This window comes from Acanthopagrus latus, chromosome 23 (genome assembly GCF_904848185.1).
Source record: "Acanthopagrus latus isolate v.2019 chromosome 23, fAcaLat1.1, whole genome shotgun sequence".
Taxonomy (NCBI): Eukaryota; Metazoa; Chordata; class Actinopteri; order Spariformes; family Sparidae; genus Acanthopagrus; species Acanthopagrus latus.
The window spans coordinates 127,344-146,063 of NC_051061.1; the positions used below are offsets into that span (position 1 = coordinate 127,344).

Genomic DNA, 18,720 nt, shown 5'->3' on the forward strand with positions numbered 1-18,720 from the left:
AAGCTGCACTTTTGGAGATGCTCTGACCCAGTTATCTAGCTGTCACAATTTAGTCCTTGTCAAACTCATTCAAATCCTTACACTTGCCCATTTTTCCAACTTCTAGCACATCAACTTTGAGGACAACATGCTCACTTAACAGGTGCCATGATAAAGAGATAATCAATGTTATTCACTTCACCTGTCAGTGCTGATTGTGGATGGAATGCCCCCTCACTCCTTGATGCCTTCCACTGTGGGCGAGGCCATTAGAGACAAGCTCATTTCCCTGGATCTTCCAGCTGACCTAGAGCTCCCCCTGGTGGTCAGAGGAGTCCATGCAGTTGAGTCTAGGCTTATGCCTCATCACCCTGATGTAAAACTTTAAAGTCCAAAACTCAACGGCTCCGCAGCACAGCGGGCTGTAATATGACTTGATTCAAGTGGATATGATGATGCTGCACATAGATGCATAGTAAGGTGTTCATTTGAAAAGACTTGTCTTATTTTAAACTTTTATATTTACTGTTGCTCTTGATGAAAGCAAAACTTACAGTAACCCTTGGTTACTAGCATTGATGCTCTTCAGTTATTGGTGTTCAGGCAGCATTGGATAATACACTGTAATTCTCAAGAGAAAAAGGCACTGGGGTTACACACTAGGCATCCAGTGTGTCCAGTCTTTTTAAGGTGAAGTTAACTCCCAGCAATGTTCAGCGGAAGTGTGATTGGATGTATGTAAGTGTGTGCATAAGTGTGGGTTTGTAAAGAAAGGGGGAGAAGGAAAAAGAGGGAAAGGTCATTGTTCCTTAACAGAAATGTGGCTTATTGTGCCCTCACTTGGAGGCAAATCTAACATTAGGATTCACAAAGTGGAGAAGCTAAAATCAGTTCATGATGAGCACAAAGAAGAACAAACTGCAAGAATATTTTAAAGTGTTAAACCAGCAGGAAATCTGACTCAGCAGTCTGCAGACTCACTCACATGAAGCTTAAAGTGTACAAATACATACCATGAAGACCTGGTGTTCAGACACGGGTGACATGGGTGGGCACAGCAGCAGTCAATGCAGGTATAATAGGCTGGACTGCTCAGCGGGGTTGAAGACTGTGGCCTAGGCGAAGGTAAAATCCCTGTCTGCACAGAGCCAAAAGGATACTAAAAGACAGCACCCACCCCAGCCACAATCTGTTCACCCTGCTGCCATCTGGAAAAAATATACAGTTGTCAACACTCCACCACAGTAATGAACTAATGACTACTGAATGATAATAATAGAAGTAGTTTATTTGTATAGCACAGATCAAAACCAGTGTTACAGAGCGCTTCACAACAAACACAACAACACAATAATGAAATGCATAGTAATACAGGAGAAATATAACTGCAATGGATGATTAATAGGGGTGGGAAAAAGAATCAATTCTCCGCCTCGAGAGCAGCGTGGAGACCGCTGTTAACCGTTAGCTGTTGGCTGTTAGCTGCTGGCTGTTAGCTGTGACGTTGAGTGCGCAACATCCAGATTAACTTGTGATGCCTGTAACTATTGGGTATTTCTGTCATTCCACACTGTGCTGAAATGGTTTCTTAAAGCCATCGTTCCCAGCCCCATACATTATTATTAAGCTGAATCCAAGTCGATGCGAAAACTGTACATTGTCATACAGCCTGCACAGTATGTTGAAATCCAGCCCGAACTCAGCTGTGGCAAAGTGTGAGACATCCAGATCAACCTGTGAACACCTGTATTGACCGTCGAGCAGCTGCAGCTTATTAATGTGCCACATGTAAGCTGCTACAGGCACATTTTTCTTTTCCTTTTGGTTCTTGGCAAAGCTGGATGTTTGCTAGCTAATGTAACCCTCCAGGTGACTTGCCACATTTCTTTTGTTTGTTTTATTAATTAAATTAAGTATATGGATCATTACAAATACTTTGCTTTGAAAGTTCCAAGTAGTCACACAGTGAGAAAAAAGTAGGAAGTGATTAGCAAACTCAGATTTAATAATAATAATAATAATAATAATTATTAATAATAATGCTATTATTATCATTATTATTATTATTATTATTATTATTATTATTATTATTATTTTAAATCATGCATGGAAATATACATTAAAAAACGCCGCATTGAGATGCATCAAGAATCAGTTTCTAATCAAATCCTTGCCCTCTGAATCGAAATCGAATCGAATTGTGAGGTGTCAAGAGATTCCCACCCCTAATGATTAAAACCACAAAAACACCAAGATAAAAAGTTTTATGCTTTTTTGTGCTATTTTTCACTTAATGACTTAATGAAAGACTCTTAATGAATAAACAAAATAAAAGCCATGGGTCTGTTGGTGTGCACTCATCGAGAGATGGTCTCTAGTTATCAATTTATTCATGCTGTCGCTGTAGCATAGATGACACAGTGGCAATATATTCTCTTGTGTTAGGATTCAACGTGTTGTGTATATGGATTGGTTTAGATAAAACAAAACAAATTGTTGCATAAAATACCATTTCTGCCTTTAAGAGTGAAAGTTCTGACTAAAGATAAGCAAGCAATCTTGTCTTTACATGTCATTTACTACATCCTTTCACTACCAGCTTAGCTTATGATAGACTGATTTGTGTTTGAGGCGGGTCTTCAGTGCTAGAAGGTCAATGTAGAGGATCTGATTAAGGACAGCAGAGGCACAGAGTAGTCCACCGTGCAGTGCCCCCGCCATGCCGTTACAGAAAACATCCTGACCTGTGCACACATAGACACACAGAAACATAGAGCAGGCGTGTCAGTCTCTGTGGAATCAGATTAGATGAGACTGTCTGTCAATCAGCTCACCCACCTGTTAGGTACAGTCCGTCGATGGGTGTCTGTGGTCTTGTCCTAGCAACTGTTTCTGGGGTGAAGCGTTCCAAGTTGTGTTCAGCACCATACATCTCACCTCTTGGAGCACCCAAATAGTGGCAATTAGTTAAAGGAGTGGCAGCATCCACCATCATCACCTGATAAAACACACAGACACAGACACAGACACACACACATTGTATTTGTTGTATTTATAGATAAAACTGCACCAACAGCAGATAATGATTACAAAACAATTGCAGCCACATCAACTGTCATTGCATATGCAGAGACACAGCAATACTGTGACTAGTGGTGTGTAAATGCAGTAAAAAAGACGTCAGGGAAGTAGAACAATCATTAAATATAGCAATATTACAGCAAATTACCACCAAGCAACATTGTTCCATCCACTGAATAAAGCCTGAGACATTCTCTCCTTTCTCACTCCACTTCTGCAACCCCTGACCACATAGACTTTTCCTCTGTTTCCTCTGACTATCACAACCTTTGCATCATATTTAGCAAAGGCCGTGCCCTCTCACTACTTCCCCACAGACCATATGACTTTTTGATCAATCTACTTCTTGGTGCCACTGTTCCTAAAAGCCATCTCCACAACCTTACCAACACGAATGAGGGGCGACCTATATAATTGACTCACTTACAACCGGACTCAGTCACCCTCTTCCACGCCAGTAGGGGTAGGATTTCTCTCTGTGGCTGAAAAAGGTTGATCTGTAAGGCTATGCATTGTTTACAGAGGTCTGAATGCCATTAAAGCTAATAACATATACCCTCTCCTTCTCATCGACTCAGCGTTTGGACCTCTCCACCAGGCCAGTCTTGTCCAAGCTCAGCCTGCGTAGTGCTTACTGTCTGATGTGTATAGGAGAAGGAGATGAGTGGAAGATGGCTTTTAACACTCTTCGTGTGGACTGAGCATAAGAATCTTACCTAGTCTTAATCGCCTTTGGCCAAGCTACTGAATACCCACCAGGCTTGCTGGGCTTTGTTTCTGGGCTGCTTCAATTACACCCTCACCTACTACCCCAGCACCAGAAATAGGAGCAGTACAGGTCGAGCAGTGGTTTCAAGCTCCCCGAAGAAATGGTCTACCATGTCTGCATGTTTGTCCCGGATTCAGCCAAATCTCTAGTGCTCCAGTGGGGGCATGCCTCCCTGACACTGTCATCCGGGTATCCAAAGGACACTCTTTCTCATCCGACAACGGGTTTTGGTGGCCAACTGTCTACTCTATCACAAAGGAATTTGTCTATGCCTGCGCCGTCTATGCCCACAGGAAAGCCTTGCATCATGCTCCTGCTTATCTGCTGCGCCCCTTACCTGTGCTCCACCAACCTTGGTCCCACAAAGCCGTGAATTTCGTCACTGGCCTGCCTCCATCAGAGGGTAATACCACCATACTCACCATTGCAGACAGATTCTCCAAGGCTGTTCATTTCATACACCTGCTTGAACTGTTATCCCCCTTGAATCCACCCACAGACCAAGCGGCAGAGGCAGTGGGCTGACCAGGACTTTGAGTCGTCGCTGCACTGTGTTACTGCCTGACATGACATCTCTTTGTTAACTTATCTTCCCTGGATTGGGTACTCATAACTCCGTGGTCAGCTACGCCACAGGTATGCTTCCATTTCACGGTCACTAATGGTTTCCAGCCACTCTTATTTTCTGGGCAGGGGACTGGAGTTGTGGTGCTGTTGGTCCACAAGCACATGCAGCATTGTGGCTGAGTTTGGCAGGCCGCCCATTCCACCATGCTCAGCTCAGCTGCTCAGATCAATAACTCGCAGAAAGGCACTACACCCCAGCTCCCAACTACCAACCAGGACAAAAGTTGTGGCTGTCATCTCGCAATCTCCCCCTCCAGGCCGTCTCCCGTGACCCCCAATTTCCACTGGATACGGGTCCGCTGCGTTGCGGCTCCGATCCGGTTTTGCTCCGCCATCTGGCAATCCCCACCGGTTGCGGTTTGAGTCCGCCACGGTGCAGTACGGTAGACAGCTGGCATCACAAGGCCGAGGAGTTCCCCCGATAATCACATAATCACTCACGACTGCAGTTATAGGTCTGTGTTAATAAAAACAACGAAACAACAAACAAACAAACAACAACAAAGTGTTCCTGACCGAAGGATCAGCAGAGAGCTTGTGGCAGTCTCTTTTTTGAGATTTGTGTGCTGGTGTCAACACAGAGTTTTTTTATTTTGAAAAGTAACTGGATGTTATTTCAGCGCTTGACTTCCTGTCTGCTCTGTGCTAAATTCGGCTGAATTGCTGTGTCGTGCTCCGGCATCCGCCAGAAATATAAGTCCTGCATATCTGTCCCAGAGGGCTGCGGACTGCCGGAGCTGGGACAGAGCAGATACGCAGTGCAGAGGACTTGGTGGGAATTAACTCATAGACCAGCAGTCCTCAACAGGCGGCCCCCTGGCCACATCCGGCCCGCCGGCCTCCTGTTTGTGACCCCCAAACTGTTATTCCTTCACTAATGTGTTTTGGTTGGGTCAGCACGTGTATACTGGGACTTGTCTCCATGCCAACAAAACACAGACAGCTGGATCACTCACTGCTGCAAGCGCAATTTTTAACTTCGACTTTCTTTTTCGGAGCAATTGATCTATTCACATTTTGCTTGTTGTAAGAGATTGAAAATAGCGTATTCCAAGTAAACTAATCAAAAACAAGAGGACAGTGAAAATCGGCAACTGAAAGATGTAGTAGTAGCAGTAATTCATTCTTCTTCCAACTAGGACAAGACTCACGTGCCGCACACAGCAACGGTAACAAAGAATTTGCCGAATGTAAATATACAAGTTCTAGGCATCACGCATTTTCGTGAGTACCGAGTGTTTAACAGACGGACAGTTTCTCCTGGCAAGCACCCTTTCACTCACAAATTTTGATCATCCTTTTTAAAACTCAACATCATTTAACCACAGAACAAACAATGTGAATTAACCCACAACCATCTTACATATCATCTTATTCACAAACACATTCATGAACCATAATTACCCTGACAGAATACCCAAGAGTCATTGCGCCACAGCCCACAAGGGGCGTTACAATATGCCAGGAGAAGCTGTGATGACGATTTTCAAATTTGAAATGGCATTATGTGACGAAGCATAGGAATTTTGAAGAGACATTTCCTCAAACTTAAGAGGCAAGCACAACACAAATAAATGCACTGAAATTGTCATATCAAGCTGCAAGCAGGATTCTTGTCACATCTATGACAAGAAGTGCTCACTTAGAGTGGTGTGGATTTTGGGTAAGCACAAGAAGCCATTCTCAGATGCAGAAATAATAAAATAATACATGACTGAAGTGATGGACACAATGTTTGAAGGCAAACAAAAAGAGGAAACATTCAACAATGAATTTTAATTTATGTTACAATGGAAATTACATTTTATTTTAGTTTGTATTTTTCTTGTTGTTTTGAATGAAAAGGACTTTTTTTTTTTTGAATATTACAGTATTATTGAGTGTGGCCTGACCGACCTCAATACATGGACCTTTGAGTCATTGAAAAAGCTCTTTGTGGCCCTTTAAGATTTGTATTTGAGTACCCCCATCATAGACTACAGTGAAACCTTTGCTCTGCTGGCGTGGCGGAGACGTAACGCAGCGGAGATGTATCCAGTTGAAACTGGTTGTTAGGTGGCACCTAGACCCTAGACCCTTTGAAACAGACAACATTGTGAACCCTGCTGTGGTCTGGCCCATGCACTCATGCTGCACCCCATCTTTCATGTGCCCAGCAGAGGGAGAAATACTCCTGTTTCCCGAGACTGTTGTGCTGCTTTTTAATCACTTTAAAGCTAGGGTCTACAATCCTGGAGAGCGAGCAAGTGAGCTAGCAAGATTTGAAAGTGGCACCTCCTCAAAATACCCCCCCCCATTCTGTCAGTGCTCCGTCCAAAGCCACACCCCCACAAACTTGAACGCTCATCTGGCAGTGGGACTCAGCAGGGAGAAGGAGATGCCAGAGCATGACGCAGCAATTCAGCTGAATTTAGGATGGAGCAGACAGGAAGTAAAGTGCCAAAATAACAAACAACTTCCGGTTACTTTTCAAAATAAAACACTCTGTGTTGACACCAGCACCCGTCGTGAGGCCAGCTGTCTACCGTACTGTGCCGTGGCAGACTCAAACTGCAACTGGTGGGGACTGCCGGAAGGCGGAGTAAAACCAGATCGGAGCCGCAAGGCAGTGGACCATATCCAGTGGAAACTGGGCTGACTCATTAGCCATTCTCATGGCTAAAAACAACACACAAAGAAGCTAATGTTAGCATTGGGGTAATACGAGCTACAGAATCAGAATCAGAAATCCTTTAATGTCCCACAGACGGGGAAATTTGTTTGTCACATTAGACATGATATTACAAAAACAGAAACATTACAATAACAGGAACAATAGCAAAAATAAGCAATGAAATTAGACATATAGACATATTTACATGATGTAGTGCAAAATTAACAGCAGTTTTTGTTTTGTTTTTTGTTTTTGTAAATGTAGATTTTAAATACAGATAATAAATATGGAATAAATATGGGTGTTACGTAGCCAAGTTGGCAAACCTTACATATTTCATGAAAATAACAAATTCCCCCGAAACAAAACAAATCATTACCAGTCCAACAAAAAGAGAGCAACCTCTGCATCACTTTTCAGGCCCTTCACATGCCCCAGTTGTCTCCACCACTCAAACGCTGCACCAATGTTGACTCGGATCTGAATTCTTTCTTTATCCAGAACCTATTTCATCACAGCCATTTCTGCCTCAGGCTTTCTTTTCCTTGCCTTTTGAGCAGGGTGAGCTGTTACAAGTAACACTGGCTGCATTTTCTCTGCCATTGTAACCCAATGAACACCTTCTCCTGCAACTCCATATTTCTGCAGAGGAGTGTGCTGAACACTTCCGGCATCAGTGAAACGTAACGTGTGCACGCGCGGGGGAGTGAGGGCCAGAGGGGGGTGCAGGCAGAGCAAGACATGAAGGCATCTGACCAATCCGTGCTATTCGGGCCGAAAAGCAGGGATTGGTCAGCTTTTTCTCAGTCCTACAGCTGCCACAGAGGTACGATTATTTTCGTTCCTTTTTCTGAATACATAATGTATTGACTATTCTCAGGATAGCAGGACCATTTCACCCAGTATGACAAAATGTGTTTCTGAACAACATTACAGACCCTAGCTTTAAGTGTAAGCTTTATCTATATAAAAAAATAATAGGAACGCTACAGTGTAACTAACTGTAGAACTGTATAAATCCATAAGCACACATATTGTCCACATACTAACACACCTTATTTCGTAACTGAGGGAAGATCTTTAGCGCCCAGTCTAGCAGCTCTTGGGCCATGCTGTTCTTCAGATCCAGGTAGTCCTGTCCCCTCTTGCCAAGCTTTGTCCCCTCCCATTCCTTGAACCACTCATAGCGAGCCATGGTTAGCAATGTCATACAGGACTTGCCTGCAGAAGTGAAATGAAGTGTGATAAAATGTTTCAGCTCAATAAACTGCTGTCTTCTTAACTAAAAAATACTAGTCATCAGTTGCTACAGTCATCATTTCAGCAGTAAAAATCCACTTTGTTGAAATAGCAAAAAAAAGACCAACTGTTTTTTGAAAAAGATTATGAATTTATGAGCTATAAATCTATTATTTCTAAGTGTATATCATCAAAACCACTTATCTTCAAAAATGTCAGCTTTATGTGACCTAAGTAACAGCCATGTTTTCAACTTTGAGGTATTGCGTTTTTCAGATGATTCAATGACTTTGAAGGTCGGAGTGATCCTTTATGAGTTGAGACAATTCTCCTTAGCTAAACATTTGCAGTTTTATCAAAAAAAAAAATTAAATCACCAATTTTGAATATATGTGGTTTTCACTGGACACTGCTAGAGTGGAAAGCTTGAATTAGCATGCTTACTGTTAGAGGATTGCAGGAAAGTATGTATAAGAATTTGCTGTTGCTGATCACATGATTGCATGTCTACTGGAGAAGAGTACACAGGCTTGAGGAGGCAAAGATAAGATCAAAGATGGCAAGCAAATCACTAAAGTGGGAGGTGGTATAAGATTTGAAGGAAAATTAAACACATTTGTTTGCATATATCGTGAATGTGTTACCTGGGTGTCTTATGTTGGCTGTAGGGTCCTTAGCGGATGGGAAGGTGATGAACATCATAGGAATGTTCCCCAGTACCTGCTCTCTGCTCAGAGAATAGTATCGCTCCATACTTCACAGACACACAGACACAGGCTTTATAGGCAGAACATCAGCTTCTAAATCGATAATGCAATCAAATGTGAGACATTGATGTGTTAAATCAATCCTGACTATGTATTCGGAATGGAACGTTTGAGGGTCCAGATAGATGGGGAGGAAAATTAAGAATCCGAAAACTCTGTGCCAGTTCGCCTTTGTCCCCTGTGGCAAGTGTTCCAGCATGTCTTCTAGTGATAGCCTTCCTAGTGTTTATCCTTACTGTCACCTCTGACTGAATCCTTTGTAAATGTTTGCTTCACTGACTGACCTCTTGTGAAACGAACCTGTCTCTAGTTAAAAGCTTTTTCTTTGGAACCGAACTGTCTTGAGTCATGCATTTGGGTCCTAGCCTAGTGTGTCAGACCTTGTCAACCTCAGAGTGATAGGTCGGGTCTTTTGATGTGGTGTTAATGGTTTTAATTATCCCCCATCAGTGTATAGTAGATGGCCATCAGCTCTACTCCTGTGATACAGGAGAGCAGAGCACTGCACTGCTAAAAGGCACTGACAGTAGGACGTATTTTAGCCATTTAAAGGTGTACGCTATATTTTTAACATTTTTGGTGTCAGGCAGCCACTGAAGGTTCAATTCAAACAGCTGATCTGTTACCGAATAGGGTGTGCAGCAGTCACAGCTGCACTTGTGCGTAGGAATATAGACATCTTACAGTTGAGGGAATGTAGTCCCTAAGGAAAGGGATGTCTGACAGCAATGTCCATTGCACCTGTACAATTAAACAGTTATATATATTTTCCTTCTTTAAGGTGCTTCTCAGTCGGACCTACATGCTACTTCTCCATTCAGAGGGAGAGGTCATTTACTACAGGAACTAGACTGACTAGGTGTAAATACCTCATACAACTCCACATCAAAAGACCTGGGCTCTTCAAGGATTACTTACTTGCAAACAAAAAGAGATATGTCTCTTTAATGTCCTTCATGTTGGCATGCATTAAGCATCCTTATGGAACATCTACATATGCTGCTACATCTCAAGAAACAACCCACAGGCAGTCCATGATGGAGAGGTACTCAATATCAATATTATTACCCTTGTGCCTTGATAATAGGCCAGTTCATTTAAAAATATTAGTAATTATCACCGTCAAATAATATGCATCCAAGGAAATATAAACATAACATGAAATATCAAAAAACATACAGCGAGTCCAAGTCATTGTCTTTATACATCCAGAAGTTGGTTGAAACAATGCCCAGCTCCTCTTTGGATCCATCCAGACCAACAAACACCAAGAAAGAGCCCATGCCATGACGAACCATACCCAGCAGTGATTGGATCTCTGCACACATTACAAGAAATACACAGTAATTAAAGGTTGCAGAAGAAAAAAAAGTGCAATGTCGCTATGGTACCTGATTTGTCCTGAATGTGAGGAGGCAGAAACTTCTGGAAGGTGTTGAAAATCCCAGCATTGGAAATGACAACAGGGGCATGGATCTCAATCTCTTCTAGTCCTCTAAGCACTGTCACACCTAATGCAGACATACACAGAGTTAATTACAAGGAATTATGTTTCAAGGCTTTTAATTTGACTTGGACTTGCCCAAAAGACTTAAGAAATAGCTCCGTTCGAAAGGCTATATAGGGAGGCAGGGTGCCTCACTGCATACTTCCATGAACAGAAAAAAACTGTGCATACTAAATCACGGAATTTGTCTCCTCCCCCCTTTCTCACCAAAAACCCGCTCCTGCTGGTTGAGCAGGATGCGTTGCACAGGAGCCCTGACCAGCACGGCACCGCCTGCCTGCTGAATGACAGGGATGATGTGAAAGGCAAATTCACTGGAGCCCCCCCGTGGGTAGTATGCGCCACGCTTATAATGGTGAAGAAGGAGAGCATTGATGAGAAAGCTGGACTCTTTGGGAGGGACACCTGAAATGACAGAATACAGATCACTGAAGAAGAAAAACATTGAGTGTGTGGTAAATGATGCAAACGTATGTATGTGTCCAATACCATAAAACAGGTAGGCAGACAGTGCCTGCAGGTCCTTGTTCTGAGTGAGGCGAGACATTATCTCTGAATGGTTGGTTGCTGCTAGATGGAACACTGAAGATATATGATCTAAAAGACCAGTCCGAACCAGAAAGTTAACCAGCCAGTACGGTATGATCTTCAAGATAGCAATAAGTGGTGTCTGCCGTGAGGCTAACTGTAAGAGGAGGAAATAAATGCACCTTTAATTATCAGAATCAACAATACACTTACATCACTTACAAAGCACCTGCAAATGCATTTTAAGCATTTTGCATCAGCATCAGTGACCACCACCCCCTCTATCTCACTTGTTTCAATGGAAACAGCCCCGAAGGATGGGAGCAGAGACAGGCTGCCACTGCCACATGCAGTTTATGTTGATTCAAGATATTAATTTGCAGTTGCTTTTCAGGTAAACATGGTAAGCAAAACTAAACAAAACAAAACAAAAATACAAAGAAACAATACAGGAGCTATGTTACTGGTATCAAAGTTCCTTGAACGAAACACCTTTCCACCAACAAAAAACGGGCAAATGAATCAAGAGCAGAGGAGGTTGGTCCTCCTCTATTTTTGAGAGGCAAGAGGAAGATCAGTTAGAAGTTAGAAGATATATATATATATATATATATATATATATATATATATATATATATATATATATATATATATATATCATAAAAAAAAGTTTTTTCTTTGGAAGAAAATCCACTTAAAACGGTTCAACAGCTTCAGCTGCAGACGAAGGAGACAGAGCAGTCGGTTAGAGGATTAGGGAGTAGGAAGGTGGGGGATAGAGGAGGACGGAGGGCTTCTGTCGTCCGTTGGAAGGATCTTCTTTCATTCACTCAATGCATTTAGGATTTTTTCAAGCTGATCTATGATTGGCTAAGACACGTAAAATGACACGCTAAGGGAGGACGTCCTCCCTTACCAATCAGCAACCAGAATACAAGATTGTCAGCAGGTTGGTCCAATAACAGTTCCTAAATTTCATTGTCACATTTATACAACCGTAAACAAAAAAAATCTTCTATGTATTTTACAGCTTTCGCTGCCAGCCATGCTCAGACAAGAAATATGGAGTTTCCAGCAATATTGGAATCGGTTTCAAAGGAAATATAAGCAAATTTCTGAAAGAAAAAAAAAACGGTTTCAGAAGAAATCAGAGAGAAACAGTCAGAAAGATAATTCATAGTTTTCGTTTCATTCATCCTGCTGGAGGACATAATGTTAGCTGCACGACTGGGGTTAAAGAAGTCTTGTAAGTCATTGGTTTATCGCTTAATTTTCATTGAATATAAGAAAGTAAAATAACATGACACTGTGGACTGGTTTTCCTCCTGTCCTCCCCAATTTTTTCAGTCACCAGCCGCCACTGATCAAGAGGTACTAAGAAAACTTATGTTTCAAACTCTGATTATCTGGTCTGGGACAATAAAAATGTTTCTAGTTAACAAAACTTGCTTTTGTGTTGTTCCCTAAAATTTGTCCTATTTTAATCCTCAACCCAATTTACTTAAAACAATGAGATTATACGAGGTGAATAGTAGCATGTCCTAGCATGTTGTGCACCACAGGCTGATTGGATCAGATGTGGCTAGGACATTAAAAAAAAGAACAATTATGCTAGCAAATTAAGGGACTACAATAACAAAAATGATATGGATTAGGGGGCAAAGATCAATGAGAGAAACAGCTACATTGATGTAGATGAAGTGTCATCTGCATAGAAATGAAAAACAGTTCTAAGTATGCAGGCGATGACAGAATGCTGGCAATATAAAAACACTGAAAGTTAGCTGGCCAGTGCTTGAGCCTTGCAGCACTCCAAATGTTCATTTTGGCAAAGGAAAATTTACCAAAGGTCACATTTTATAACCTTATTTGTTTATTAAATCCAGCCTACTGCCTCACCTGTTTTCCATTCTCAAACATTGTTCCATAATGATTATCATTACCTCCCTCCCTCTCTACCTTCATCAATCTCATGAACTCATCAATGGCTTCCTCTTCTCCTGGGAACTGGTTCTTCAGATTAGCGGCCATCTCAGTCTTCCCGGCATGGATATGATACTCTCTGAGAATATAAAAGAAGTTGGTCGGAGATACTGGGATATTATGTTTGATTAGTTTGAAGCCAGGTGATATGTACTCATCTGTAGGTACTTTAAAAGTATGGAAAACACAAATTAGTAAAGTTACGATCTTGAGAAATATTAGTAAATAAAATATAGTTCATAGTCAGTTTTTTATGTGTTTTCATGTGTTAGGTTGAATCTGCTGACAATTAGCTCACAGTATTATGTAGAGAAATGATAACTAATTATAATGTAACAAAACATGGCCTACCTGTGCTGGTCAGGCTGACCCAGGAGCAGTGAATCAAAGTGCTGCTCCAGCCGTGTGAACTGCAGCTGTCCTTCTGTTATCTGATCTAGAGCAACCCTCAAGAGGCTGTTCTCATGAAGCTGGCCCAGGTAATGAATACCTAAGGTGGCAGGGGACCAGTTAAATCAATATAATTTATATAATGCTTTAAGATGTAAAACATAAAACAACTTTGTTTCAAAGTGCTACACCGTTCTCCTTTCAAGGTCATCAAATACAGTACTGTCATGCCCTCAGCGTTTCATAATGTCTAAATGTAACAGAGTTAGAAATAACCTATTATGAATTTCTACAAAATAGACATGCTTGTCTTATATATGTATAGTTTTAAAGCCACCTGGTGGGCTAATGGCGCAAATGCATATATAATTCCTCTGTACATGCCGTACATGCCTCAGCAAAGGAAAATACTCCCGAGCTTGAGGTGAATACATGTGATGCTGCAACCAATGTTTCTGTGTTTGATGTTTTAATGGTTTTGAAACTGGGAGTAGCATGTATTTTTACTGTAAGGATTACTTGCATGTATACGGAAAGTTACAGATGTTTATGTGCAGCTATAGTAGCTTTATCAACGCGTAGTTTACATGTGGCGCTAATGCTAATTAGCCATGCACTTGCAAGCTTGCTGCAGAAGTCCCTGCAATCTACATGAAGAACAAATAAAAAGAGGACTACCACTGTGTGACCACACAGTCTGTTGAACAGAGGTTTGTATCCATTATCAAGGCAGCACTGCCTTCTGGTAGAGAAAACCTGTCCACTCAAAAGTGAAGTTATTTCAACTGTTTTTTTTTCATTTAGCCATAAAAGCACCATCTATTGGCCAATTTGCACCAAATTTTGCACAAACGCTCATCGGGCCATGGAACACTGTATTTGGTAAAGATACATACACATCTAACACAAAATTCCCTTTATGACCCTTTCCAGTTTGGTTTCCGCCCCCACCACAGCACCGAAACTGCCCTCATAAAAATCACCAATGACCTCCTTATTGCAGCTGATTGCGGTTCTCTCTCCATTCTCATCCTCCTTGACCTTAGTGCAGCATTTGACACCATCTCCCACCCTATCCTCCTCAGCAGACTCTCCTCCATCGACATCACTCTCCTTCACTGGTTCCACTCCTATCTCTCAGGTCGTACTCAGTTCATCCAGCTCAAATCCTTTAAATCCAACCCCTCCCCAGTCACCACAGGTGTGCCCAGGGCTCTGTCCTGGGCCCCCTTCTCTTCATCACTTATCTCCGCCCCCTTGGCACCATTTTCCGCAAGTTTAACATACACTACCACTGCTACGCCAACAACACCCAGCTCTACCTCTCTAGTAAACAGAACTCCACACTCCCGCCCTCTTCCCTTACTGCCTGCTTTCTCAAAAATCAAATCCTGGTTCACTTCAAACTTCCTGAAATTAAACAGTGATAAAACTGAAATTCTTCTAATTGGTATCCAATCTACTAATCTATTATCCAAGGTTGACCGCTTCCCCCTTCTCATCGACAGGTCCTCAGTTTTCCCCTCCCCTCAGGTTATAAGTCTGGGTGGTATCCTCGACAGCACTCTATCATTCAAATCTCACATCAATAATACCACTCGTTCTGCCTACTACCACCTACGAAATATCAACTGACTCCATCCCTCCCTCACTCCCAGCACTGCCTCAATCCTTGTCCACAGTCTTGTCACCTCCCGTTTAGATTACTGCAACTCTCTTCTTCTCGGCCTCCCTCACTAGTCCCTCCATAAGATTCAACTGGTTCAAAACTCTGCTGCACGAATCATCACCAAAACCCCCTCTTCCCACCACATTACCCCCATCCTACAGCAGCTTCACTGGCTCCCGATCAAACAAAGAATTCAATTCAAAATCCTTCTGTACACTTTCAAAGCTATTCACAACCTAGCCCCTCCTTACTTGTCTAATCTCGTTCACATCTCCACTCCAGCACGCTCCCTCAGATCCCCCTCTTCCCTTTGCCTCACTATCCCCTCTGTACACCTCTGCACCATGGGGAGCAGAGCTTTCAGCCACTCTGCTCCCCAGCTCTAGAACTCCTTACCACCCGACATCTGTAATACCAACTCTCTCCCTTTTTTCAAAACCAGACTCAAAATCCACCTGTTTAAAATAGCCTATTCATTTCACCCTTAACTGTAACACCGCCCTGCCTCTATTGCTGTTTTATTAATTGTTGTACACTGTATGATCATTGATGTTTTGAATGTTGTTTATTGTATGTTTTCTTTGTATTTGGATGTCTGAATGTTGTTCTATTCAATGTTTTAAATTGATGTTTTTTTTTTATCCATTGTTTTACTCTGATGTCCCCCTGTAAAGTGTCCTTGAGTGTCTTGAAAGGCGCTTCTAAAATAAAATTTATTGGAAGGTCCCTATTGTAATTGACAGAGAAAGAATTATTCTTCTGTGGTTTAAGGGCTGTTTTGGAAGCCTGAACCCCAAAACTCACCAAATTTGGAATGTACATCACCTCATGCGCAGATGCACAAAAAAGTGGGAAAGTGGGGGACCGATACGTCACTCCAACAGGAAGTCAGCCATATTGATGTGCGGTGGCGTTTTTGACAAATACATGCCTAAAACTATCTTGTCCTAGAGCTTAAACACCACAGTCTTCACATTCGCTCTGTATCATCTTAATGCCTTGAAGAACAACAGTTATGGAAATCTTTCAGCTGTGTCATACCTGGTGGGCATGACGGCAGACGCCATTTTTTTCCTTCGCTGTCAGACATCAAGTCCTTATTACTTACAGATGCAATGCCCCATCTCCACCAAAGTCCTCATACATATAGACAGTCTCGCCCTGAATACATCTACACATCCATACAAAGTCGACCTTTTTGAATTTGGCGGCCATTTGGAAATATTGCCGTACATCACACTGTCACATCTTCCTACTACAGATTGGACACAGTCAGTCAGTATACTCCTCGGACCATGCCAATGACACGCTAGGAAAATCTTTATCCTACGTCATACCTATTGGCCGTTGCAGTGCCCACCATTAAAATCCTTCATCATGAAGCATCAAGTCCTCATAACTTCGTCGCACAATTTTCTATCTCGACCAAATCTCTGAGGAATACAGAGGGAGTTTCCCTGAATAGATCTGTGCATCAATACTGTGTCATATCCAAGAGCGCCACCCACTGGACACAGGAAGTCAAACAAACATCATCCGATTGACATGACGTTTGCTGCTTGTTTTCTCCCCAGCATCACATGAAAGTAACCGGTGAGCGTGCAATCCGTCTGCGCCGCAGCCTGACATAACTGCTAGCCGTGGTGGTGCCATCCATTTAAATCCTTCACCATGAAGCATCAAGTCCTCGTAACTTCACCATACAATGTCCTATCTGTCCCACATCTCTCAGGAATGTAGAGGGAGTCGCCCTGCGTATATAAGTGCATCAAAACTGTTCCACATCCATAGCGCCACCCACTGGACACAGGAAGTCAGACAACCGTTGTCCAATTGTCATGAACTTTACTGCCTGTTTTCTCCACATCGTGACATGCAAGTCACAGGTAAGCGCGCAGTCCGACGGCGCCACAGTCCGACGTCCTGGGTTGGTCATATTGAAATATATGTTTTAGGGATGTCAAGGTAACAGTTGTTTAATGGACAAAACCCAAGGTACATCAACTAATCTCTGTCCAAAAACAAAACAAATAGCACAAAAGTAGCATGAGCAGCACAGCTACACATGCCATGCAAGGTTGCAGCTGCCCCTCATCATTTTTTTTCCATAACACATCATCATCTTCATTGATAGCTATCAGGGCCATGTAAAGAGATACAGTGACACGGCCAGGGTGGAGCTGCAGCCTGAAGTTACATGGTGCAAAAACAAGTTATGGGGGGCAGAGTGGCTGTAACAGAGACATCATTCGCCCTGTTAAAGGGTCCTGTACCATCAAAATGATAGGGGCCCAGCAACTGTGTCAGGGTGCATCAAACAATGCAAATCCCAAAACGTAACTTATAAAAAAATAGATGACTGTGTCTGGTAGTTTTTAGTTTAAATGTGACTACAAGTCAAATTCAGATTTTCTCTTTAAGACCAAATGCACAGAATGCAAATGTATTCATTCAACTTGATTGTTTATCATACCATCTACTTTATTTAGGTTGATCCTCATAATGGTCATACAATCTGACTGAATCCTTTTTCTGTCCAATTTAACAAAGGGGAACCACATGTAAGACACACGGGAAGACAAGTAACTAAACAAAATGCAAGCTTTAATTAGATAAAGCTAAAGTCCAAATCCATAACATTTAAAAACCAAAAATATAAGATATAAAAGGCAGACAGCTAAACTCCAGAAATCCAAGAATGAAAAAAAACAAAACAATGTACAAATATAAGGCAAATTACTGACCAAATAAATACAAGGAATCAAAAGCCAGAAAAATCATGGGGAGATGGGAAGGGAGACACAGGAAAAGACTCTGGGAACTTAATCACACAGGCTATATACACATGGGAGGTAGGGATAATTGAACGCAGTTGAAAAAGATCATCAGGGTCAGACAATGCCAAAGGTGGGAGACACTAGCCCCATTCACACTGCCATTTGCATGCAGGGATCCTGCGCCAATTCTCCGCACCCTCTCCGGTGCTGATCTGACTCTGGAGGTACTATCGGTGCCGCATTGTTGGTGAGCCGTCCCAGTGTGAACGGATAAGCCGGAGGTGCAGAGCGTGGGCGTGTCAATCTGACTAGTCTGATAACTGCTCAAGTCCCTCACTCAACTACATACGGAGAAATGTCCCACAAAGCAACGTTACAGGACTGTAACGTCAAAAGTAATGTAGTAACTGTAACTGTCTTTGTCAAGTTATATGAGAAAAACAAATACCACAGCTGTATGGAGAAGCGTCCATCCTTCCGCCTCTCCTACCGACTCTTCGTCACATTTCTGCCCAAAAAACAGCATCTGTCACTGGCAAAATACTTTAACTCACCGAGTGTCTGTGATGAAAATAAATCACCACGACCATCAGCCCTCCAGACCAAGACCTCAGGGAATTTTCCCCTAGAAAACGGCCTCCGTCCCCTGTGTGAGGGAGTCAGACAGCTTCCAGTTTACTGATGGTGATTGGTGATGGAATTGTGTAATTTAACGAGAAAATTTAACGAGAAAAAAAAACAAAAAAAATAT

The 18,720-nt window shown here is 42.3% G+C and overlaps 1 protein-coding gene across 1 annotated transcript; it reads right to left on the reverse strand.

The window, feature by feature from the left end:
- Nucleotides 1-2,106: 2,106 nt before the first annotated feature.
- Nucleotides 2,107-13,734, reverse strand: LOC119014181 (inactive all-trans-retinol 13,14-reductase-like). Its single transcript, XM_037089139.1, has 10 exons — nt 13,485-13,734; nt 13,110-13,212; nt 11,112-11,307; nt 10,830-11,027; nt 10,507-10,626; nt 10,295-10,433; nt 8,993-9,102; nt 8,164-8,330; nt 2,818-2,977; nt 2,107-2,723 (listed from the first exon to the last, which is right to left on the reverse strand). The coding sequence occupies exons 2-10, from the start codon at nt 13,179-13,181 to the stop codon at nt 2,572-2,574; spliced, it is 1,314 nt and encodes a 437-aa protein (XP_036945034.1). The 5' UTR covers nt 13,182-13,212; nt 13,485-13,734; the 3' UTR covers nt 2,107-2,571.
- Between the last annotated feature and the right edge of the window lie 4,986 nt (nt 13,735-18,720).

Excerpts from the sequence above, each read along its gene's own strand:
- LOC119014181 (XM_037089139.1), bottom strand. The coding sequence starts at position 13,181 with ATGGCCGCTAATCTGAAGAACCAGTTCCCAGGAGAAGAGGAAGCCATT. Across the intron at positions 11,308-13,109 it reads AGTTCATGAGATTGATGAAG|TTAGCCTCACGGCAGACACC; the intron begins GTAGAGAGGGAG and ends CTCCTCTTACAG. Across the intron at positions 2,724-2,817 it reads CGACGGACTGTACCTAACAG|GTCAGGATGTTTTCTGTAAC; the intron begins GTGGGTGAGCTG and ends ATGTGTGCACAG.